This window comes from Panthera pardus, unplaced genomic scaffold (assembly GCF_024362965.1).
Source record: "Panthera pardus isolate Hobbes unplaced genomic scaffold, ASM2436296v1 HiC_scaffold_24, whole genome shotgun sequence".
NCBI lineage: Eukaryota > Metazoa > Chordata > Mammalia > Carnivora > Felidae > Panthera > Panthera pardus.
In genome coordinates, this window is record NW_026526810.1 from 44,863,811 (window position 1) to 44,890,142 (window position 26,332).

At 39.1% G+C, this 26,332-nt stretch overlaps 1 protein-coding gene across 6 annotated transcripts in view; it reads left to right on the plus strand.

Annotated features, from left to right (window-relative positions):
- The window catches only part of LEO1 (LEO1 homolog, Paf1/RNA polymerase II complex component), a 76,017-nt gene that overhangs the window by 33,725 nt on the left and 15,960 nt on the right, over positions 1 to 26,332 (plus strand). For 4 of the 6 annotated variants that reach the window (XM_019442107.2, XM_053889059.1, XM_053889061.1 and 1 more), the window contains 5 exons: positions 11,799 to 12,554; positions 14,851 to 14,955; positions 18,050 to 18,144; positions 19,377 to 19,522; positions 20,546 to 20,630. In XM_019442107.2, coding sequence (XP_019297652.1) covers positions 11,799 to 12,554; positions 14,851 to 14,955; positions 18,050 to 18,144; positions 19,377 to 19,522; positions 20,546 to 20,630 — 1,187 coding nt within the window. Of the gene's footprint in view, positions 1 to 2,693; positions 2,919 to 9,654; positions 9,707 to 11,798; positions 12,555 to 14,850; positions 14,956 to 18,049; positions 18,145 to 19,376; positions 19,523 to 20,545; positions 20,631 to 26,332 lie in introns of those variants that run through there. The other 2 variants (XM_019442108.2, XM_053889062.1) reach the window with 2 other exon arrangements.

Below are 26,332 nucleotides of genomic sequence, written 5' to 3' on the forward strand. Positions count from 1 at the left end.
CTAAGATCAAGCCCCTCTCTGGCTGCGTGCTGGGCATGAAGACTGCTTAAGATTCTCTCTCCCCATAACGCACCTGGGTGGCTCAGTCAGTTAAGCCTCTGACTCAGGTCATGATTTCATAGTTCATGGGATTGAGCCCATGATGGGATTTTCTGTCTCCCTCTCTCTGCCTCTCCCCTGCTTGCTCTCTCTCTCTCTCAAACTAACTAAATGAACATTACAAAAAGAGGGGGCACCTGGGTGGCTGTTGGTTAACTGACTTCGACTCAGGTTCGTGAGTTTGAGCCCCACACTGGGCTCTCGGCTGTCGGTGAGAAGCCGGCTTGGGATCCTCTGTCTCCCTCTCTCTGCCTCTAGCTCTTGCTCTCTCAAAAATAATAAAACATTAAAAAAAAAAAAAAAAAGATTCTTTCTTCCTCTCCCTCTGCCCCTCCCTCACTGCTGCTTGTGCTCCTAGGCTTCTCTCCCTCTCTTTCTCTTATACTGTTTCAACTTGATGTGAACATAGAGTTTAAAAATCTTAAAGGTATTCTTGTTATTTTGTAAAAATACTTGTAATAATACAGTAATTGTGCTGTGTTATATAATCAGTCTAGTTGAACCTCTCTGGAGATATTGTGGGTGTATCAAAGGTCACAATTCTGAGGATCTATCTTCACCTTATGAAGGCAGAAAATGGGGAAAAAGAGACAACCTCTCAAAAATTTGGTAACAAGGTAAAGCTGCTCTGTAGTTGTTTTATTTAATCACACATTTGATAGATAAAATTCCCCATCCCTGTGAGCAAATCAAGAAATAATCTTAACACTCAAAATTAAATGAATGAAACACAGGGACACCTGGGTGGTTCAGTTGGTTAAGCATCTGACTCTTGATTTAGGCTCAGGTAATGATCTCATGGTTCATGGGTTTGAGCCCCATGTCAGGCTCACACTGACACTGCAGAGCCTGCTTAGGATTCTCTCTCTCCCTCTCTCTGCCCCTCCCCCACACATGTGAGCATGCTCTCTCTCTCAAAATAACTAAATAAAGTAAAAAAAAAAAAAATGTTTTGAAAACACAAACCCAATAGGACGAACTTCTCTGAAGTGAAAAGATGATCTTAAATACTCTAAATATCAATGAAAGTGACCTGGGTGTAACCTCAGGCAAGCAGTACATCAATGATTGTGATTGATTTGGCTGAAATCTAGTTGACTGTATTGTATTTTGTATGAGGAAAGGCAATGAATAGAACAATGATCAGTATAAAGTAGAACAAAAACAAAAAAAGTAAAAAACCAGAAGTAATTTGTTTTGCATTTTTATTCAAATGAAATCAACACAAAGTCTATTAGTCACAAATATAGGCGCTGTAATTCAAGACTGAATAAGTGCACTTTTCAAAGATAGTACTCTGAATGAAAATGAATCACAAATCGAATACTTATAAAGTGATTCCGTCTACCTAGTCTTACACTTTCCATTTTAAACACAACAGCTCTAGAATTGATACCATATCCATTTGAACCCTGTCAGGCACTCTTATCTGCAACAAAAACATATAATCTCCAAATTAAAAATCCATATTGCTTGTCCAAGATCAAAACCCTTATATGAGACAAAACCCTTATCTGAACTAAATCAGGTAATAATTTAGCACAAGATGTACATTTTTTTAAAAAACCAAAATATAAGCTTTCTAAAAGAAGACCTAGTCTGTAACATATTCAAGTCAGTTCTTTCTTTAAGCTTCAGTGAAGCAAGAGGGTTTACCTAGCAGTAACCTATTATGAAAATTCTTACTGTCTGATTTTATAATGTACAATTATAGCCACATTTCCTACCAAAATAAAACATTTTGTCCGCAAAACGAACACAGTGGAACCCTCTGAATAGTGTTTTTCCAGTTGCATGCTGTAATCCACTAGTAAATCATGAAAGCAATTTAGTGGGTTCACTGCTTGCTGGCATTAAAACCAAAACAAAACAAAAGCTGAAATAGAATAAAGGAGAGTAGGAAATCTCAGGCAGCATCTTAGTGGTAAAGAAGTATTGTTTTGTGAAATATTTCATTTTATACAGTAAGTGTATAGTGGGTTAGGATGTAAAATTTGTTTGAGATACACTGCTCTGAAACTGTAGTTGTCAAAAAGCGGTCTGAAGAAGACCCTTTCAAGGGGTCTGAGAGGTCCTGTCTGTATGAGGCTAGATTTTCTTCACATGCCTTCAACCGAAACATTTCTCAGTAGACTGAATGTAGAAGCAGGTATGAGAATTAAGCTGTCTTCTAAGCCAGACATTAAAGATCTTTTCAAAACTGTAAAACAATTCCACTCTTCCAATTTTTTGGTTTTGAAAAGATTAGTCATTTAAAATTTTAAAATACTATTTATGTTAACCTGTTTGTTATTTACACATTTTGAATTTAAATTTAATATTTGAATTCAATTGCTTTAATTACTAATACGTTAAATAGCAACAGATATAACCTACACGAAATGCTCTATGGAGTTCTCAACAATTTGGGAACCGCTCGTCAATTTGAAACAAAGGACTTCAGGCCTGATTCGTGGCAGGTTTAACTCGGTCTAGGCCCTTCCGCCCAGCGACTCAAGAACCGCCCACGCCGCGGACACCCAGACGGGAGACGCCCCACCCTCGGTGAGAGTGCTCGCAAATAGGAACGGATATCGACTAAAGGGCGGGACTTATGCTCACAGTGGACCTGGTAGAGTCAATGAGCAGGCAAATACCAGGTCACAGAAGGAAAGGAGGCTTTCAGTGAATCTTTGCGACACTGTCGCGTTTCGTTGGTTCCTTGCCGTAAAGACAGCCGCGGAGGCGCCCCCAGCCGAGGCAGTGGCGGACGTGTGGGTCAATGGCGGATATGGAGGATCTCTTCGGGAGCGACGCTGATAGCGATGCTGAGCGTAAAGGTGGGGTCGGTTGGGCTTCAGGGGAGCGGTGCGTGTAGGGGCTTCTGCTGCAGGAGCCCGAAGGCGGTACGGTTCCGGGTCTGGGAACCCTGAGGCGCTACGGACCAGTGGTGGCGCTTCCTCCACGCCTGCCTCAGCGCCCCCTGCACTCCTGGCGGTGCCAGCCTCCCTGGGCGGGAATCGGAGAGACGAACACGGAGTGTGAGGCTCGGGGTTCTTGGTGTCCTTGGACCATGCGGTGCTTGGGAGCCGGTGGGGTGAAGACGCGGGGCAGAGGTGGCGGCGCAGGAGAGCCTGCGCGGCCCGGGTAAGAACCTGGGGGTCGTGCTCTGTCCTGTTTTGCACAAGTGAGCGCAGAGTAAGATCTGTTTGTGAATGAATGGATAGTAGGTGCTCGGGAATATGGGTATGAGATGGACGAATTTGCAGAGGGGCTCAGAAAGCCCTCTTGATTGAAATCAGAGTGGCGTGATGCGGAGTTTGAGATGTCTGGGTGAGGAGGACTGGCAGGATACAGGGGTAGGGCTTTACATAGGCGTTATGCACCGGAGACGATGTGTCTTGTGAGAACGTGTGCAGAAACTGGAATTTCTTGAGTCTATGGTATTAGATGGAGAGCATATGGGATCTGTGTTTGGAGAGGAGAAAGGACTTGTTGATTAAATGAATGATTAGTGGTGCATGGAAGTACTTCTGGCACAAGGACTGTGGATGTTTGAGTTTGAAATATGAATAGGAGTTATTTGAAGTGACAAGGGCCCCAAGACCAAGTTCAGAATTCTTGAAAGCCCCCAGGCTCAAAGTAACGTATCTGCTTTTTTTCCTTAGCAAAATGCATTATTGTTGTGGTTCTTTTTTTCTCTAACTCCAGTTTATTTATATTTTTTAGAGTGTAGTGAAGTGAGCACCAGGTGGAAATCTAGTGTGACGGCTCCACTGAGATGGGTATTCAGGAGGTTCCAGTTGGGATGAGTCTGGAAATACAGAGTCCTGTATACTAACTCTTGTTCCATTACCTTTTCTGGTGTTTTCTTTTCCCCCTTATTTTTACTTGTCTGTATCCCATTTACCTTTCAAGGCACAGTTCTATGTGAACTTTCCCATGACTCACTGTCATGAAGTTGTTCATTCATTCAATAAGTATTTATTGATCCCCTATTATGTTCTAGCTACTTCGGTGGATGTCAGGGACAGAATGATGAAAAGGTTGTCTCCCCGCCCGTAGGCTTATGTGAATGCTTAATACATATTTGATAAGTAGTTGGATAGAAAGAAACAATAGTTTAGTAAGATGTACCCTGCATTGCTTTCCTGTTGCTAACCCAGTGTATGGAGAAGTGATGTGTGGAGATGGTTGCTTTTCTGGGCTTCGTGTTTTAATTTTGTGTGAGTCTGTTGCTGCTTTCTTCCATGTTACGGTTAGATAATAGGACGCTGTAGGATTGACTTACAAATCTGTCCTTGAAGATTGCTTTTGGTCTTGAAGGTAGTATGGATGTGACAGGGCAATTCCTGTTAAGCCTAGCATATTTCATTAGTAAGACAGTTGTGGAAAATAACTACACCTGACAAATATCTTGCTGTAACAATGGGTAAAATCTCTACCTAGGCTCAACATATTTCTTTTATGTATAATTGTGTCAGGTGTCTTATTTCTTTCAACAGTGTTTTGTAGCTTTAATTGTAAAAATCTTGCACCTCCTGAGTTCAATTTACTCCTAAGTATTCTAGTCTTTTGAATACTATCTCAGGTGAAGTTGTTATCTTAATTTCATTTTTGAATTGTTCATTGCTAGTGTATAGAAATATAACTGATTTTTGTATGTGTATCCTCTATCTTGCAACCTTGCTGACTGTACTAGCTGTAATTGGTTTTTTGTGCGTGCATTCTTTAGGATTTTCTACATAAGAGATCTTGTCATGTGCAAATAGGGATAGTTTTACCACTTTTGCAATTTGGATGTTTTTATTTCTTTTTCTTGCCTAATTGCCGCAGCTACAACTTTCTGTACAATGTTGTATCCAAGTGGTGAGAATGGATATGCTAGTCTTGTTCTTGATCTTAGGGAGAAAGCATCCGTGCCATCACAATTACATATATTAGCTGTGGGTTTTTGTAGATGCCCTTTTTCAGGTTGAGAAAATTCCCTTTTATCCCTAGTTTGTTGAGTAGTTTTATCATGAAAGGGTGTTGGATTTTGTCAAATGTCTTTTCTCCATCAATTAAAATGCTCACTTTTGGGGGCACCTGGGTGGCTCAGTTGGTTAAGCATCTGACTTTGGCTTAGGTCATGATCTCATGGTGTGTTGGTTCTAGCCCCACATAGGGCTCTGTGCTCACAGCTCAGGGCCTGGAGCCTGCTTTGGATTCTCCGTCTCCTTCTCTCTGTCTCTCTGCCTCTCTGCCTCTCCCTCGCCTGTGCTCTCTCTCAAAAATAAACAAACATTTTTTAAAAATGCTCACTTTTCTTGGGGTGCCTGGGTGGCTTAGTTGGTTGAGCATCTGACTCTTGATTTCTGCTCAGGTCATGATCCCAGGGTTGTGGGATTAAGCCCTATGTTGGGCTCTGTGCTGAGCCTGCTTAAGATATTCTCTCTCTCTCTCTCCCTCTCCCTCTCCCTCTCCCTCCCTCCCTCCCTCCCTCTCTCCCCCCCTCTCTCTCCCCCCCTCTCTCCCCCTCCCCCCCCTTTCCCCTCCCTTCCCCTCCCTCCCTTTCCCCTCCCTTCCCCTCCCTCCCTTTCCCCTCCCTTCCCCTCCCTCTCTCTCCCGCTCTCTCCCCCGCTCTCTCCCCTTCTCTCCTTCTGCCGGTCTTTCCCCTGCTTGGGCTTGCTCCTTCTTTCTCTCTAAAATTAAAAAAAAAAAAAAAATGCTTACTTTGCTTTAATTGGTTAATATGGTCACAATAATCTTGAACCACCATTTATTCCTAGGATAGCTCCCACTTTGTCATATCCTTTTAATATGCTGTTGGGTTCAGTTTGCTAGTATTTTGTTTAGTATTTTTGCATTTGTATTCATAAGGCTTATTGGTCTGTAGTTTTCTTTATTCATGACATCTTTGGTTTTGGTATCAGGATAATGCTGGCCTCATAGAATGGATTAGGAACTGTTCCCTTTGCTTCAAAGAGTTTGAGAAGAATAAGCATTAATTCTTTAAACATTTGATAGGATTCATGAGTGAAGCCATCTTCTGGTCCTGGGTGTTTGTTGGTTTTGTTTTGTTTTTTTTTAATTTTTTTTAATATTTATTTATTTTTGAGACAGAGATAGAGTGTGAGCGGGGAAGGGGTAGAGAGAGAGGGAGACACAGAATCCGCAGCAGGCTCCAGGTTCTGAGCTGTCAGCACAGAGCCCAATGTGGGGCTCAAACTCACAAACTGTGAGATCATGACCTGAGCCAAAGTCGGACGCTCAACTAAGTGAGCCACCCAGGTGCCCCTGTTGGATTTATTTTTTATTTTTTCCCCAGTAAGCTCTATGCCCATCATGGGGCTTGAACTCATGACTTTGAGATCAAGATTCAGACACTCTACCTACTGAGCCAGCCAGGCTCCCCTGAGATTTCTCTCTTTTTTTTTTTTTAATTTTTTAAAAAATGTTTATTTCTGAGAGAGAGAGAGAGACAGAGTATGAGCAGGGGAGGGACAGAGAGAGAGAGAGGGAGACACAGAATCTGAAGCAGGCTCCAAGCTCTGAGCTGTCAGCACAGAACCCAGTGTGGGGCTCAAACTCATGAACTGCGAGATCATGACCTGAGCCCAAATTGGATGTTTGAGCCACCCAGATGCCCCGAGATTTCTCTTTTTTTAATGTAGGTGTTTACAGCTACAGATTTCCCTTTCAGCACTGCTTTCTCTACATCCCTTACCTTTTGGCATCCTGTATTTTCATTTTCATTCATCGGAAAATACTTGTAATTTGCTTTGTGATTTCTTCTTTGAGCCCGTGATTGAGTGCATTGTTTAATATCCACTTGTGAATTTTCGAGATTTGCCTCTGTTACTGAATTCATTTTCATTCCATTATTGTCAGTAAAGATACTTCACATGTTTTCAACCTTCTTAAATGTACTGAAATTTGTTTTGGATCGTAACATATGCTCTAACCTGGAAAATGTTCAGTGTGCACTTGGAAAGAATGATGGTAGTGGAGTGTTCTATTGATGTCTATATGTGTGGTTGGTTTATAGTATTATTTAAGTTCTCTGTTTCCTCATTGATCTTCTGCCTAGTTCTGGCTGTTATTGTAAGTGGACTATTGAAGTTTCCAACTGTTATTTTTGGACTATTTCTCCCTTCAGTTCTGTCAGTTTTTGTTTTTAGGTGCATATATGTTTACAACTATTATATCTTCATGTCAGATGGGCCCTTTTATTTCATAATGTCCTTTTTTATCTTGTAACAATTTTGTCTTAAGATTTATTTTGTTTAATATTAGTATAACCACTATAGCTCTCTTTTCGTTACTATTTACATGGAGTATCTTTTTCCATCCTTTCACTTTCAACCTATTTGGGTATGCGGTTGCCGATGCATAGGGGCACTTGTACCCCAATGTTTATAGCAGCACTTTCAACCATAGCTGAATTATGGAAAGAGCCTAAATGTCCATCAACTGATGAATGGATAAAGAAGATGTGGTTTATATATACGATGGAATACTACTTGTCAATGAGAAAGAATGAAATATGGCCTTTTGTAGCAACGTGGATGGAACTGGAGAGTGTTATGCTAAGTGAAATAAGTCATACAGAGAAAGACAGATACCATATGTTTTCACTCTTATGTGGATCCTGAGAAACTTAACAGAAGACCGTGGGGGAGGGGGAGGGGGAAAAGTTACAGAGAGGGAAGGAGGCAAACCATAAGAGACTCTTAAAAACTGAGAATAAACTGAGGGTTGATGGGGCGGTGGGTGGGAGGGAGGGGAAAGTGGGTGATGGGCATTGAGGAGGGCACCTGTTGGGATGAGCACTGGGTGTTGTATAGAAACCAATTTGATAATAAATTTCATATTAAAAAAAATAATAAAGTGAGACTCTTGCAGATAATTTGCAAAAAAGTAAAAAATTAAATAGAAATTCATTTTGCCAATTCCTGCCTTTTCATTGGAGAAGTTAATCATTTCTGTTTAAAATAATTATTGATAAGGAAGCACTTTTGCCATTTTGCTATTTGTTTTCTATATGTCATACCTTTTTTGTTCCTCAATTTGTATATTGCTCTCCCCCCCCCCCTTTTAAAGTTTTTATTTATTTATTTTGAGAGGGGAGGGAGGGGCAGAGAGAGGGAGACAGAGGATCCAAAGCAGGCTCCACGCCGTCAGTGTAGAGCCTGATGTGGGGCTCAGTCCCAGAAACTGTGAGACCATGACCTGAGCCAAAATCAAGATTGGAGGCTTACCTGACTGAGCCGCCCAGGCGCCCAGTCTATTTTTTTTAAGACTGATTTTCTTTTAGGGTACTATTCCTTCTTGTTTATTTTTCTGTATAGTTTTTAGTTTTTTTCTTAGCGGTTACTCTGGTGATTACAGTTAACATCTTGAATTATAATAATCTAGTTTGGATTAATATCAACTTAATTTTAGCAGTACAGGAACATTTTTTTCTACATAGTTCATCCTCTCTTGCCTTTGTTGTTATTGTCACAAATTACATCTTTATACATTGACTTCCCAGTGATGTGGTTTTATAATTACTGTTTTATGTTACTGTGTTTGAAATCTAATCAAGAAAGGAGTTCCTAGAAATACATTGATGTTAACTTTTATAATTACCTATTTAGTTTCCTTATTCTTTATTTCCTCACGTGGATTCAAACTGCTGTCATTTCATTTAAGCTGGACAGGCTTCGTTTAGGAGGCAGGCCTACTAGCAGTAAACTCTGTTTTTGTCTGGGAATGTCTCAGTTTTGCCAGTTTGTTTTTTATTGATGTGAAATTCATATAAAATTAACCATTTTTTAAATTTTTTTTAAAGTTTATTTATTTTGAGAGACAGAGGGAGAGTGCAGGTGGGGGAGGGGCAGAGAGACAGAGGGGTACAGAGGATCCAAAGAGTTCGATGTGGGGCTCGAACTCATGAACTGTTAGACCATGACCCGAACCTAAGTCAGATGCTTAACTGACTGAACCAGCCAGGTGCCTCTAAAATTAATGGTTTCAAAGTGAGCAATTGGGTATTTAGCACATTTACAATGTTTCCATCTTTTGGCTGTTTGAGTAGTGCTGCTATGAACTGTATTTAAGTTTATTTATTTATTTTTGAGAAGGAGCGAGCAAGTGCACAAGTTGGGGAGGGATAGGGAGAGGGGGCAGAAGAGCCAAAGCAGGCTCTAGGCTCAGCTGTTGGTGCAGGGCCGGATGATGCGGCACTCAAACTCACAAACCATGTGATCATGACCTGATCTGAAGTCAGGCACTTACTGACTGAGCCACCCAGGTGCCCCTGCTATGAACATTTGTGTACAAGTATTTGAATGCCTGTTTTCAATTCTTTTGAGTGTATACATAGGGGTGGAATTGCCGAGTCATATGGTAATTCTGTGTTTAACTTTTGAGGAATTACACCATTTTCCAGAAGGACCAGACCATTTTACATTACTACCAGCAATGTTCGAGGGTTTCATTTTTTTTTTTCACATCCTCAGTAACACTTATTGTACATTTTTCTTTTTTTTTAATGTAGCCATCTCTGTTGGTGTCAAGTGATATCTCATTGTGAATTCAATTTGCATTTCCTAATGGCTAATGATGTGGAATAGACTTCTCATGTGCTCATTGGCCATTGGTATGTATGACTTTGGACAAATGTCATTTCACGTCCTTTGTCCACTTTTTAATTGTGTAGTCTTTTTGTTGAGTAGTAAACATTGTTTATGTATCTGGATGTCTGGGTACTAGACACTTAGCAGATACATGGTTTGCAAATATTTTGTCCTATTCTTTTTGTTGTTTTTTCAGTTTCTTGATAATGTCTTTTGTATAGAAGTTTTTCTTTTTGAAGAAGTCTGATTTCTGTATTTTTTTCTTCTGTCACTTCTGTCACGCTTTCATTCTGAAGTCTAGTTTTGCTGGGAATATAATTCTTGGTTGACAGTCTTTGTTCCAGTGTTTTGGATATGTTAACCCACTGCCTTCTCGTTTCCATGGTTTCTGACAAGAAATCATTGTTATCGAGAATTCCTTGTGTGGAACAAATTGCTTCTCTTGCTGCTTTCAGCATTCTTTTTTTTTTTTTTTTTTGCCTTTGTCTTTAACTGTTTGATAATGCCGTGTGTAGGTGTGGATCTCTTTAATTTTATCCTATTTGGCATTCACTAAGTTTCTTGAATGTCTTTGATCACATTTGGGATGTGTTTGACCATTATTTCTTCAAATAATCTTTCTGCCCTTTCTTCTTCTGGGACTCCCATTATGTATATGTTGGTACACTTGATGGTATCCCACAAATCTTTTAGATTTTATTTTTCTTAATTTTTTTCTCTTCTGTTCCTCACTTAATCTTCATTGACTTCTAAAGTTTACTGATTCTGCCTACTTCCTGCTTACATCTGTTCTTTAGCTCCCTAATGAATTTTCACTTCATTTATTGTATTTTTCAACTCCAGAATTTCTTTTTGGCTCTTTTTAAATAATATGTTTTAAAAAAAATCTTTTTATTGATATTTTCTATTTGGTAAAACATCATTTTCATTGTCTGGGCTTCTTCTGGGATAGTTTCTAGCCTTTTTTCATACATATGGGTCATACTTCCTTGGTTCTTTGTATTTCTTTATAGTTTTTTTGTTGATAACTTGTCATTTTGAGTATTATAATGTGGTAACTCAGGAAATCAAATTCTCTCCCTTCCTCAGGATTTGTTGTTGCTGTTTGTTGCAGTAGTTATTGTTTAGTGATTCTTTTGAACTAGTTTAGTAAAGCCCACAATCTTTGTTGTGTGTGGCCACTAAAATCTCTGCCCTTTAACATAGTGGTCAGCTTGTGATTAGACAGAGATATCCTTAAATGCCTAGAACCAAAAACAAAACAACAACAACAACAAACAAAATAAGACAAAACAAAAAAAAACCTCCCAGTCTTTGCAGTTGGGTCTCTGTGTTGGGCAGGCTTTCAACTCTCAACCCGGCAGTTTACAACCTGTTTTTGCCTTCATCTTTTGCTTTAAGCACAGAACCTGAAGGTCAACTGGAAGTGAGAGCTTAGTACCCTCTAAATTCTTTCCTGGGCATGTGCACAACCCTGGGCAAGTATGTGGCCTTCCAGATCTCTAGGAATATGTGAGAGCTTGTAAAAGCCCTTACTCTCTGAATGATGTAATTCTCCAGCCTTTCCTCTTAATTACTTGCCCCAAAGCTTCTTAGTTAATTACTTGCCACAACTACTATCCATTATCCCAGGCAGTGGCAACTAATACATTTGCCTGTAAATGTTTTTGGTAAACATTCCTAGGTAGCTGCCTTTGAGAGACTTCTAAGTGAGATAAAGTCAGCCCTTTGAGCCAGTCCAGTGATCCACCAGGCAGATCAAAACTAACAACCATGATTCTTTGTGAATGAGGTCCCTTCTGCTCCCTCTAGTAGTGGTCCATGTACCAGAAATTTGGGCTATTTTTAAGGCATTATTGAGCTGGGGAGTTGGGGTTGGAGTGGAGGAACAGGATAAATTAAAACATCACAAAGTTTTATTGGAGTTCACCTGGTTTTTTTTGTTAAGAATTCCCCTGGTTGCTGCAGCTTTTGGTTAGTTTCCTGAGTAGAGAGAAAATTGATTCTGATGGTTTTTGACATGTTTTCTCATTCCTTTTATGTTGAGATTGACTTTTGGTGCTCTTTACCTTGCCTTTTTCACTGACATCATTCTGTGTTTATATGATCTCATAGATTCGGATTCTGGATCAGACTCGGATTCTGATCAAGAGAATGTTGCTTCTGGCAGTAATGCCTCTGGAAGTGAAAGTGAGCAAGATGAAAGAGGTGATTCAGGAAAGCCAAGTAATAAGGAACTGTTTGGAGATGACAGTGAGGATGAGGGAGCTTCACATCACAGTGGGAGTGATAATCACTCTGAAAGATCAGACAATAGGTCAGAAGCTTCTGAGCGTTCTGACCATGAAGACAATGACCCCTCAGATGTAGATCAGCACAGTGGATCAGAAGCTCATAATGATGATGAAGATGAAGGTCATAGATCAGATGGAGGGAGCCATCATTCAGAAGCAGAAGGTTCTGAAAAAGCACATTCAGATGATGAAAAATGGGACAGAGAAGATAAAAGCGACCAGTCAGATGATGAAGAAAAGATACAAAATTCCGATGATGAAGAGAGGGCACAAGGATCTGATGAAGATAAGCTGCAGAATTCTGATGATGATGAGAAAATGCAAAACACAGATGATGAGGACAGGCCTCAGCTTTCAGATGATGAGAGACAACTGTCAGAAGAGGAGAAGGCTAATTCTGATGATGAACGGCCAGCAGCTTCTGATAATGATGACGAGAAACAGAATTCTGATGATGAAGAACGGCCACAGATGTCTGATGAGGAGAAAATGCAAAATTCTGATGATGAAAGGCCACAGGCCTCAGATGAAGAACACAGGCATTCAGATGATGAAGAGGAACAGGACCAGAAATCAGGTAATGCATTTATGAGAACCAAAATGGTTTAGTAGAAGCGTCCATATACAGCAGTGGTACAGTATCCATGCCCACCTTTAGTACCTGTTTTTCTCTTCTGTTCCTCCATTTCAACCCTTTCTAAGTGTATGTTTTGCTTTAAATTTTTCCCCCTAATAATCCATTTATTTTTATCTACCATCATTTGTTAATTGATGATAGATCAAGAAAAAAAGAGGACAGTCTTCAGGAAAGATATATGGTGCTTTAGTAGCTAGGTAATGAATGGAGTTGGTTCCATTTCTGTGGGTAACTGAGAAGCATGCTTCAGGTGAGAATAGATTTGCCTGGGGAAAAAAAGCAATGCCATTGAAAATCTCCATAGGGTAGTTGTACTGACTTGTAAATCTCATACTCCAGCTCAAGGTTTTTGAGATCCAAAATTTGATCATCCAGAGGTAATTAGGCTCCAAGGAGTTCATTCAAACTAGTCACTTATACTGATAGTATAAGAAACTAATTTATAAACATTGAATTGCAAAATTATTGATTTTGAGAGGATCAGTTATTTCTCTCTTGTCATTGTATACTTGCTGTTGGGGAAAATCGACATTGGATACCAAATGGTAATATCAGGAGGTTGCCTGGGGAGTATAACATCCAGAAGATGAAAACGTGGCTGGATGATCTCAGTGAGCTTTAGTAGCTTGACACATGCATCCTCTAGAGAGATGTGCTTGGGTTAGAATACTTATTTCTTAAAGCTGCAGGAAACACATAGCCTAACTTTGGCTACTGACTCCCTTCTATAATAGTTATGTACACTGTTCTTCTCAAGTTAACACATTCTTCATATAGAATATTGAAATTTGGAGATCTTGTTTCTTTGCATTGTAAAAGTCACCTTGGTTAGGTTAGAATTCTTAAGTAATACCTAGATTGTTTCATTTCCATAGGTGATTGATTATACTCACATATTGATCCTGTCATCTTAGCTTAGATATGGGGGAGAGGGCCTTTAATCCTCTAATACATATTCACAGGATGGCATTCAAGACCACATTTTGGCATTATTTAGGAGGAGGCCAAAGAATTTCGAGAGATAGATAAAGGTCTATCTAGACTACAGGACTGCAATAAGTATTCAATAACTAGTTTTGGGTAGAGTTATTTGTACTGGTAGCAGAATCATTAAAGTTCATGCATTACTTCCCCAATAATAGCAGACTAACCTAAGGCTAGGGTTATGGTGGGGAATCTTATAGCTGGTTATTCTGCTTAACTCTTAACCTAGATCGACGTGGTTTTCTTGAAGTTGACAATTAGGGAAATAGTTGTACCATCCAGAGATAGTGACATACAGTTGACTCTTGAACAACATGGGTTTGAACTCTGTGGGTCTACTTATATGCAAGTTTTTCATTAAATATAGTACGTTATTATAAATGTATTTTATGATTTTCTTAATATTTTCTTTTTTCTAGCTTTGTTGTAAGAATACAGAGTAACATACCAAATGTGTGTTAACTGTTTATGTTGTCAGGAAGGCTTCCAGTGAACAATAGGGTGTCAGTAGTTGTTTTGGGGGAGTCAGACATTATTTGTGGATTTTTGACTGTGTGTTGTGTGTGTGTGTGTGTGTGGGGGGGGGGGGGGGCCAGTGTCCCTAACCTCCATGTTCAACTGTATTTGTCTCTTCCATTGATTGCAATGTTTTTACCTCTGTTTTTCTTTTTTTTGTAATGAGTCCTATATAAATTTGGTCATAAGTTTCAGTACCACTTTTTTCATTCTATCAGGTTTTTCTGCTTATAGAAAATAATGTTCCTTGAATTAATTTTATTTTTAAATTAACTACAGTTTGTATGTGTATGTACAGTTCTAGTAATGTTAACACATAAATATCTTTGTGTAACCATCCCACAGTCAGGACGCAGAACAGTTCTGTTAACCTAAGAAACTCCCTCATTCTGTCCCTTTTGTAGTCACATCCTTTCTCCACCACTGTCCCCTGACAATTACTGATCTGTTTTCTCACTGCACTTTTGTCTTTGGGAGAATGTCATTAGTAAAATGGAATCAGATGTAGTATGTAGCCTTTTTTCTTTAATTTAGACTTCTTTAACGTAGCATGATGCATTTGAGATTTATCTAAATTGTTACATGTATCAGTAGTTCATTCTTATTTATTACTGAGTACTTTTCCATTGTATGGGTACACCACAGTTTGTTTATCCCCAGTGTTGCTTTTAAAGCACAGAATTCAAAGTTAAGATATGACTGTGATTATGAAGAACTTCTAATTCTACCCTTACAGAATCTGCAAGGGGCAGTGACAGTGAAGATGAAGTTTTACGGATGAAACGCAAGAATGCAATTGCCTCTGATTCAGAAGCAGATAGTGACACTGAGGTACCAAAAGGTATTCCAGTTACTTCTTTTACATATATATATATATATTTCTGTCTCTTTCTTCATTTAACTGTAGTGCACTGTTGACTCTGGACATTTACCCCAGACTGCAAGATCCATGGGAAAAGAGTGTGGATACACTTAGTGTACACAGGGAAGTTGTACAGATATGAGAAATCATTTATGCTTAATCAGTTGGAGAAGAACCTGTTGCTGCTGCTTTTTTCTTCTTTTTTTTTTTAACCTACGCTCTATGCCCAGCGTGGGGCTTGAACACATGACCCTGAGATCAAGCATCGCATGCTCTACTGATAGAGCCAGCCCCACCCCTCTGCTTCTTCATTTATAGTTAGATAAATCTGTTGTTAGGAGGCTGAGGCTTTGATTGAGGAGGCAATGTCCATTTCTTTAGTTTGACTACTGATAGTTTCAGGACAACTTGTTCTTAATTCCTTAGTAGGTTAATAACACAAGAAGGACTTGATTCTTTAAAGCTATGGGTTAGATGAAGAAGTCATAAAAACCCAGGATTAGGTAAGGTAGGTTTGTTAAAAGGATAAAAGATCTGCCTGTTCATCTCTATGGGTGACTGTTTCAAATGGCAGATTGCGGGGCGCCTGGGTGGCGCAGTCGGTTAAGCGTCCGACTGCAGCCAGGTCACGATCTCGCGGTTCGTGAGTTCGAGCCCCGCGTCGGGCTCTGGGCTGATGGCTCGGAGCCTGGAGCCTGTTTCCAATTCTGTGTCTCCCTCTCTCTCTGCCCCTCCCCCGTTCGTGCTCTGTCTCTCTCTCTGTCCCAAAAATAAATAAAAAACGTTGAAAAAAAAAAACCAAAAACAAATGGCAGATTGCTGTACAATACAGATGTTAGTGTAAAAGTTTCCACAAACATAAATTTGATAGTTTCATTACACACAACCATTGTGTTAATGGTAATTAGGCATTAATGTTAAATAGCTTATATAAATTATTGTAAGTAACACTATAAGTAAAGCAAATAGAGGGTCAACTAGAGAGAAAAGGAGAGAGCTGGCAGAACAGGAAGTTGTGGGATTTACTTAAAGATCTGTAGCTGAAGTTGTGGGATTTACTTTGGATCTGTAGCTAGTGGTTATGTGCCTGGACTTTGGAATCAGATGATCCAAGTTAGAATCTCTGTGGCTCCACTTTTCAGCTGTATGAAGTTTGGTCAAATCAGTTATTTACTACCCTTCAGTTTTCTGATCTGTAAAAGGGAGATGATGCTAGCTGTCTTAGAGGGTTGGTATCAGAATTCGATATATTCATTCTTTTATTTAGCTCAGTTGTTTATTGGGAATCTGTGTACTAGTACTGTTCTGAGTGCTGGGAATGTAGCAATGATCAACATTCTGGTAGGGTCAGGGTAGGTTAGGGAGACTGATAATGACACGAAGTAAATTAAACATACAGTATGTCAGATGGTGTTAAGAACTAGGAAGAAAATGAATCAGAAGGGACATGAGTTGGGTGGTATTTTCATTTTGATTTTATCATACAGATGAACTTGGCAGAACCTGGACCTTCCTTGCCTCTCCTTTTTTTTTTTTTTTTTTTTTAATTTTAATTATTATGGCTTTATTTTTTTAGAGTTGTTTGTGTTTTAGAGCAGTTTAGGGTTCACTCTGGAATTGGGGGAAGATACAGAGATTTCCCACATACCTCCTGCCCTCACACATGCATAATCTACCTCATTATCAGCATCCCCCACCAGAGCAGTACATGTATTACAATTGGTGAACCTACACTGATACGTCATTATCCAAAGCCCATAGTTTATATTACGGTTCACTCTAGTTCACTCTTGGTGTTGTACATTTTGTGTGTTTGGACAAATGTGAGTGACCTGTATCCATCATTATGGTATCATATCGAGGAGTTAGTTTCACTGTCCTAAAACCCCTCATGTTCTACCTATTCATCTCTCCTTGCACCTAATGTCTGGCAATTGCTGATCTTTTTATTGATTCCATAGTTTTGCCTTTTCCAGAATGTCATATAATTGGAGTTATATAGAACGTAGCCTTTTCTGATTGGCTTCTTTTACTTAGTAATGTGCATTTCCTCCATGTCTTTTATGGCTTGACCACTTACTTTTTTTTTTTTAGGACTGAGTAATATTCCTTTGGATGTACCAGTTTATCCATTCACCTACTGAAGGACATCTTGGTTACTTCCAAGTTTTGGCAAATATGAATAAAGCTGCTGTAAACATTTGTTTGCAGGTTTTAGTGTGGACATAAGTTTGCAACTCCTTTGGGTAAATACCAAGGAGCATGATTGTTAGAGCATATGGTGAGAGTTTGTTTAGCTTTCTAAGAAACTGCCAGGCTGTCTTCTAAAGTAGCTGTCGCATTTGCATTCCTGTGAACAATGATTGAGAGTTCCTGTTGCTCCACATTTTTGCCAGCATTTAGTGTTGTCAATGTTCTGGATTGGGGCCATTCTAGTGTGTTGCCTCTCCTTTTTTTCAGGGATTTTTTTCTCCCCTTTGTCTCAGTAGCTCTCTCTCATGGTTTTATTGTAGACTATATCATTGCCAATGATTGTAACTGCTCTATAATCTCAGTTTCAAGCAGTCTACTTTCTGACCACCCTCCTATCTTTCTTTCACCCCCTCCTCTACCTTTTGTTTATTGGCTTATTACAGATTATTGTTGTTGTTTTACCAAACTTAGCTGAAGTTCTGCCTCTGATGAGAGGGGCCTGGATAGACAGGGGCCTGCATTTTTAAAACTTGAGGGACTGTGTAGAGAATAGGCCTGTATTGAGAGCTTGAGCCCCAAATGTGAGTATCTAGACTGTAGGAGGACATTTGGGCTCCTGGAGAATAAAGGAAAACGGAAGAACAGGTTGCAGAAAATGAAGGGAAAATAAATGTTTCCTCTACAGCCTTGCCTTTCCCTGAATTTGCCCCCTTCCCCCTCCATAGGTACTCTGGTCACATCTTTGAGAGCCAGGTTCAGAGTTGTGTTTGTGTAGTTTCCTGGTGCCTGGTCCAGAAACCTTGGGAATATGTGGAAGGGATAACTTTGAAGAACTTTTGTAATGTATATTAATACTGTGAATTTTCCCTCTATATTACAGATAACAGTGGAACCATGGATCTGTTTGGAGGTGCAGATGATATATCTTCAGGAAGTGATGGTGAAGATAAACCACCTACTCCAGGACAGCCTGTTGTAAGTAAAATTGCCAGGGTGAACTGTGCCCTTATTGAAGGCTAAGTAAATGTTTCAGAGATTAAGGATCTCTTTTATGCCAAGAAGAGGAAGTTGCTAACTCTTTTGCAATATAAAAGTACAATGAACAGATGACTTTCTTAGTTATGTAGGGAACACATGTTTATAAAGGGGAGTAGGAGTAACCACCCTGGTACATTCATCTACGGGAATGCCATTCAGCAATGAAAAGGTTGAAGTATTGATACACACAAGAACTTGGATGAAAGTCCAGGGTATGCAGTGTGAGAAAAAGCCAACCCCAAAAAGTTACGCACTCTATGATTCCACTTACATAGTATTCTTGAAATGACAAACTTACAGAAATGGAGAAGAGCTTAGTGATTGCCTGAGATTTAGAAGGGATGAGGGTAAGGACAAAGTGGATGTAGCTATAAAAAGGTGATATGAATCTTTGTAATGATGGAAATGTTCTGTATTGATTATATCAAGGTCAATCTGGTTGCTATATAGTTTTTACAAAGTGTTACCACTGGGGGAAACTGGATATAAAGAAAAAGTAAGTGCGTGCCTGGCATGAGGTTGGTGCCATGCTGTAAGAGAGGAGACTGCAGCGATCTGTGACTGGAAAAACTGATTTATTTTTTTTATTTTTTTAAATTTTTTTTAATGTTTATTTATTTTTGAGACAGAGACAGAGCATGAACAGGGGAGGGTTAGAGAGAGAGGGAGACACAGAATCTGAAGCAGGCTCCAGGCTCTGAGCACAGAGCCCGACGCGGGGCTCGAACTCACAGACCGTGAGATCATGACCTGAGCCGAAGTCGGACGCTTAACCGACTGAGCCACCCAGGCACCCCTGGAAAAACTGACTTAAATGTCTTTCTTGTTCATGCCAAGAAGTGTGTACTGTTGATAATCTTCTCTCATTTTAATTGAAAGAGTGACTCTTGTTGGTGAATATGTGGAAGACAGATTTGTCACAAAAGGGTTTTTTTTTTGTTTTTTTTTTTTAAGACATCTTTTCTTACATTGATGCTTCTGAACTGATCTTGTTTCCCTTGTGGTTTTTGGTGGGGGCTGGATGGGTCGGGATGGGGACTGAGGGCTGTTTTAGCTCCAGAGCCCCAATATCCTTCTTGTCTACCTAAGTCATTAAAGTGTGGAAGTTGAGCTAGACTAGACCATTTCTAAGGTTCTATCAAGCTCTAAAATTCTGTTTCTTTTACTAGGATGAAAATGGATTGCCTCAGGATCAACAGGAGGAGGAGCCAATTCCTGAGACCAGAATAGAAGTAGAAATACCCAAAGTAAACACTGATTTAGGAAATGACTTGTATTTTGTTAAACTGCCCAACTTTCTCAGTGTAGAGCCCAGGTAAGGGGATCAGTTAAAAGTGTTTCTTTTTAAAAAAAAAAAAAAATTTTTAACGTTTATTTATTTTTGAGACAGAGAGAGACAGAGCATGAACGGGGGAGGGGCAGAGAGAGAGGGAGACACAGAAAATCGGAAGCAGGCCCCAGGCTCTGGGCCATCAGCCCAGAGCCCGACGCGGGGCTTGAACTCACAGACCGTGAGATCGTGACCTGAGCTGAAGTCGGACGCTCAACCGACTGAGCCACCCAGGCACCCCTAAAAGCGTTTCTTAAAAAAAAAAAAGAAAAGAAAGCAAGAAAAAAGGCGTTCCTAGATGTTGGATAGAAATATGTGGAATGTTGATATTTTTCTGATTTTACATTAGTTGGCTAATCACAAAATGGAATATCAATCATGTGTCTCTGAAAAAGTAAGCATATCTGGTGATAGAAAAAGTATGGACTGATGTTAAAGGAGACTTTTAATGTTTGTAATTGTTTTTAGCAGTTGATACGTTCTTATGAATTAATAGAGATTGCAAGCCTTTGGGTGTTTTTCAACTAGTGCAGCCCTGAAAAAGCTGAAATTGGGAGTGGTGGAATGTGCTAGAGATACTAAACGTGTCCACTTTAGCTGCCATTGTGGGTGTAGAAAAACTAATGGTTTGGGACAGTTAAACAGTGTTGATGGATATTATTCACTAAGTAACATATAAGTTTGGTTCATTTTTTTTTCCCTAGTAAAATGATGTAGAAAGCTAGAGCAGGTATGCCCTGTTCTTTGGAAGACATATAAAAGTAAAGAATATTTTGAATATTTAGCCTTGCTTTTCAAGCAGTATGTATTAGCACCAAATTTCAAGAAGGGGCAGTAATTTGAATACTTCCTTGAAATTGAACATGAAGATATTTATTTGACCATTATGATTTTTCATTATATTATGATTTTTAGTATAATGGAGTATGTTAATAGAGATGTTATTAGATAGCTGTAATGTTCCTTATAAAATATAATTAATAACTTTATTTTAAAAACAATTTATAGACCTTTTGATCCTCAGTATTACGAAGATGAATTTGAAGATGAGGAAATGCTAGACGAAGAAGGTCGAACCAGGTTAAAATTAAAGGTACTTTTCCATGTTTTACTCATTTAGTTTTTCCTTTTCTAAAGTAAAACCTGGGGATATTCACTTGAGACTTGAGCTTTTCAGAATAATTTATGTTTTTCTTTTCATAAACAAATTGTCTTTTCAGAATATTTTTAGGAAGGAAATATATAGCTTTTTCTCTGTAAAGGTGGCACTTTTCCATCATTGTTTTCACTCTTGTATGTTTTTGATGCTTAAATTAATTAGCTTTTTCCTTCAAAGTAAGTAGCATTGTGGTTTGGTGGTTAGAATGACTACCTCCATATGTACTGTGGGTTAAGTTCTAGCAACTTCCTGCAGGAGGATGTCCTTCAGGCTCTTTGATCTATGGATAAATAAATCATATACAAAAAGAATTTATTACTAATACCTTCTGGTTACCCTTTTGACTACTAGGAGAGATTTTTGTTATGCTACGTTCCTATTAATGTTTCTCTTTGATATACTTTGTCTCTCCACGGAGGGCCTCTAATCTTTAATCAAGGAGGGTGTAGTTTAAGCAGATCCTTTAAAGTTGAATTGTACCAAAGAATTAGAAGCAGTTGAACTGGGGCGCCTGGGTGGCTCAGTCGGTTGAGCGTCCGACTTCAGCTCAGGTCATGATCTCACAGCTCGTGGGTTCGAGCCCCACGTCGGGCCTTGTGCTGACAGCCTGGAGCCTGCTTCGGGTTCTGTGTCTCCCTCTCTCTCTGCCCCTAACCCATTCGCATTGTGTCTCTGTCTCTCTCAAAAATAAAAATAAACATTAAAAAAAAAAAAAAAAAAAAAAAGCAGTTGAACTTACAGTACTGTCACTGGAGCTATCCTTTTTCAATTCATAAATCCAAAAGATTGCCTATGTAAATACCTCATTTTTCAGTGGATATTGCATATGCTGTTTGAATGGTAAGTGGCAGTCCGGCATTCTTAAAATTCAGGGGCTGAATTTTTACAATAATTCCATCTCTTCAAGTGTGATAAATCTACAAGCATCTAAAGAACCTTATACAAGTTATTTCTATCCAAAATGCATTGACTTCCAGAGCTTTTCAGTGAAATTTTACCAGTCCTTTTTTTTTTTTATTTTTTTATTTTTTTATTCCTTCCTCTTAATGGAAATATAAATCAAATGAGAAAATGGAAATAGACACCAATAACTTGCTCCGGGTCGCACAATTAATAGGTATAGTTTTTAGACTGTTATTTATTTACTTACTTTGCTGTCCTTTTTCTTGCCTCTTCCCTTCCCCCATTAGCTCATCTGTTAATATTTTTCCTTTGAGATTGTGTATCTATTGATATAAGGTTAGGACTATGAATTTTTCATGCTTGTTTTAGTGCCTCTAACATTATTTTACCACTTTTCATTATTTCTCATCATTTATATAAATTAATGTGGTAGTTTGTTATTAACTCCTTATTGATTTTTTGCATTTCCCCTTCTATTAGGGTACAGCAAATACCAATATATCTATTTTCAGGCCATAGAGTGTCAGACTCCAGTATAGGCATCAAAGATTATAAATGAGTGTTTTACTCTAAAACTTTGAGGCTTAGAGTACAAAAGGTTGGTGTGTAACTATTTTTTAATGGTGTGTGATGGAAAATAACCCTGGATGCTTTCTTTTTTGCTACATTATTTTTTCAAATATTTATTCAAATTTCAGTTAGTTAACATATAGTGCAATATTGGTTTTAGGAGTAGAATTCAATGATTCATCATTTACAAATAACACCCAGTGCTCATCACAAGTGCCCTCCATCATCCATCTAGCCCATCCGTCACCCCCCTCCCACCATCAACCCTCAGTTTGTTCGCTGTCTTATTTATTTATTTAAATTCTCTTTAAATCCAATTTAGCATATAGTATAATAATTTAAGGAATAGAATATAGTGATTGATCATTACATATAATACCCAGTACTCATATCAACAAGTGCCAAGTGCCCTCGTTAATGCCCATCACCCATTTAGCCTGTCCCCCCACCCAGTACTCCTCCAGCAACCCTTAGTTCTATTTAAGAGTCTCTTATAGTTCGCTTCCCTCCCTCTTTTTATCTTATTTTTCCTTCCCTTCCCCTGTGTTCATCTGTTTTGTTTCTTAAATTCCACATATGAGTGAAGTCATATCATATTTGGAGCACCTGGGTGGCTTAGTCAGTTAAGCGGCGGACTTCAGTTCAGGTCATGATCTTGCGGTTTGTGGGTTCAAACCCCACGTTGGGCTCTGTGCTGATAGCTCAGAGTCTGGAGCCTGCTTCAGATTCTGTGTCTCCCTCTGTCTCTGCCCCTCCCTCTCTCGTGCTCTGTCTCTCTCTCTCCCTCTCTCTCTCAAAAAAAAATAAAAATTAAAAAAAAAAGGGTAAGACTCATATCTAAATATTAAAAGAAATCATATGATATTTATCTCTCTCTTATTCCACTTAGCATAATACACTCTAGTTTCATCCATGTTGCAGATGGGAAGATTTCATTCTTTTTGATTGCCAAGTAATATTCCATTTGTGTGTGTGTGTGTGTGTGTGTGTGTGTGTGTGTGTGTGTGTGCGCGCGCGCGCGCGCGGGTACACCACATCTCCTGTATCCATTCATCAGTCTATGGCCATTTGGGCTCTTTCCATAATTTGGTTGTTGTTCGTTGTGCTGCTGTAAACATTCGGGTGTATGTGCCCCTTCAATTCAGCATTTTTTTTATCCTTTGGATAAATCCTTAGTAGAGCAATTACTGGGTCGTAAAGTAGTTCTATTTTAAATTTTTTGAGGATCCTCGTACTGTTTTCCAGAGTGGCTGCACCAGTTTGCATTCCCACCAACAGTGCAAAAGTGTTCCCCTTTCTCTGCATCCTTGCCAACCTTTGTTGTTTCCTGAGTTGTTAATTTTTCCCATTCTGACAGGTATGAGGTGGTACCTCATTGTGGTTTTGATTTGTATTTCCCTGATGATGAGTGATGTTGAGCATTTTTTCATGTGTCGGTTGGCTGTCTGGCTGTCATCTTTGGAGAAGTGTCTGTTCATGTCTTTTGCCCATTTCTTCCCTGGATTAATTTGTTTTTTGGGTGTTGAGTTTGACAAGTTCTTTATAGATTTTGAATACTAAACCTTTATCTGATATGTGATTTGCAAATATCTTCTCCCATTCTGTCGGTTACCTTTTAGTTTTGGTGATTATTTTGTTCTCTTTTTAAAAGTCTCTTACCTATTTTGACTGCTGTTGAAATAAAGAGGTCATGAAACCCAGAAAAAAAAAAAGAATCTTTTGTGTTTTTTTCCCTCTCTCTCTTTCCTCTTTCCTCTTTTTTGTTTATTAAATTTCACATGTCAGAGAAATATGGTATTTGTCTTTGTCTGACTTCACTTAGCATAATACGCTCTAACTTCATCCACATCATTGCAAGTGCCAGTATTTCATTCTTTTTGATGGCTGAGTATATTCCATTGTAGATATACACATATATATATATGTGTGTGTGTGTGTGTGTGTGTGTGTGTGTGTGTGTGTGTGTGTGCCACATCTTTATTCATCAGTTGATGGACATTTGGACTCTTTCCATAGTTTGGCTATTGTTGATAATGCTGCTATAAAGATCAGATAATGCTGCTAAAAAGATCAGGATGCATGTATCCCTTTGACTCTGTAATTTTGTATCTTTTGGGTAAATACCTAGTAGTGCAAATTGCTGGATCATAGCGTGCTTCTATTGTTAACTTTTAAAAAATTTTTTTTTCTGTTTATTTTTGAGAGATAGAGCATGTGTGAGTGGGGGATGGGCAGAGAGAGGGAGACAGAGGATCCAAAGTGGGCTCCATGCTGACAGCAGAAAGCCCAGGAAGGGGCTTGAACTCAGGAACTGTGAGATCATGACCTGAGCCAAAGTCAGATGCTTAACCAACTGAGCCACCCAGATGCCCCTATTTTTAATTTTTTGAGGAGCCTCCATACTGTTCTCCAGAGTGGCAATACCAGTTTGAATTCCTACCAACAGTGCAAAAGGGTTCCCTGTTCTCCACATCCTTGCCAACACCTGTTGTTTCTTGTGTTGTTAATTTTAGCCATTCTTACAGATGTGAGGTGGTATCTCATTGTGGTTTTGATTTGTATTTCCCTCATGATGAGTGATGTTGAACATCTTTTCGTGTGTCTGTTAGCCATCTGGATGTCGTTTTTGGAAAAATGTCTATTCATGTCTTCTGACCATTTCTTCACTGGGTTATTTGTTTCTTGGGTGTTTGATAAGTTCTTTATAGATTTTGGATACTAACCCTTTATTTGATACATCATTTGCAGATATCTTCTCCCATTCCATGGGTGCTTTTTTAGTTTTATTGACTGCTTCCTTTGCTGTGCAGAAGCTTTTTATCTTGATGCAGTTCCAATAGTTCATTTTTGCTTTTGTTTCCCTTGCCTCCAGTGACTGTCTTAATAAGAAGTTGCTACAGCTGAGATCAAAGAGGTTGTTGCCTTTGTTCTCCTCTAGGATTTCTATGGTTTCTTGTCTCACGTTTAGGTGTTTCATTCATTTTGAATTTATTTTTGTGCATGGTTTAAGAAAGTTGGACCCTTTGTTTCTTGAGTGATGTTCTGGAAACTAGCCTGAACATTTTTAAAGAGTTGGTTGGTGGTGTAATTCTTCAAAGAACAGGAATTGGGGTGGGGTGTCTGACTGGCTTACTCGGAAGAGTGTGTGACTCTTGATTTTGGGGTTGTGGCTTTGAGCCCCGTGTTGGGTATAGAGATTACTAAAAAAAAATAACCTTAAAATAAAGAGTAAGGAACCAGGTATGGTTTATATATTTCTATGAGGTCATCCATCTTTAAAGGTATTTTACTGTGTTTTTCATCCTGATAGGGTGGGACCTAGCAGTGTATTCTATCATAGCTTCATTCTAATTTGAATCACCTTGTATAATAGAAAACATTTTTCACAATGGCTTCTCAGTTAATAATGGCCCATATATGTGTGTATGTTTTTTTGTTTGAGAGGGAGGGTAGGAATAGGGATAGATTGTTTTGTTTTTATGTCTTTATTAAGGAAAATTTTAAACACATTACAAATATAATGAGAACTGTATAATGAACTCTGATGTAACCATCACTCAGTGGTTGGACAATTTTGTTTCATCTGTATTCCTTACCCCACCTTACCCAGACTTTTAAACAATCTCAGATATGTCATTGTATTTCATTCATGAATATTGAGTTCTTTCATCAGCCCGCTTGGTAGTTGTTTTAAGTTTATTTATTTTTTAATGTTTATTTATTTTTGAAGGAGAGAGAGAGCATGAGTCGGGGAGGGGCAGAGAGAGAGGGAAACACAATTAGAAGCAGGATCTGGGCTCTGGGCTATCCCATAGAGCCTGATGCAGGGCTCAAACTCACAAGCTGCAAGATCATAACCTGAGCCGAAGTCAGACGCCCAACCGATTGAGCCACCCAGGCGCCCCAGGTTTATTTTTTTAGTAATCTCTACACCAACCTGGGGCTCGAACTCATGGCCCCAAGATCAAGGGTCGCTTGCTCTTCCCATTGAGCCAGCCAGGCACCCCCCATAGTTGTTTATATAGAGAAGAATAAAAAGGAAAGTGGAAAAACTGGAAGGGAACCATTAAGACCGTGTTGCAAAGACAGTCACAGCTAACAGTGGACATCCAGAAAGTCTAAGTGGGAATGGGAGCAGCTGCTTTTCAGGTTGATGGTGGGGG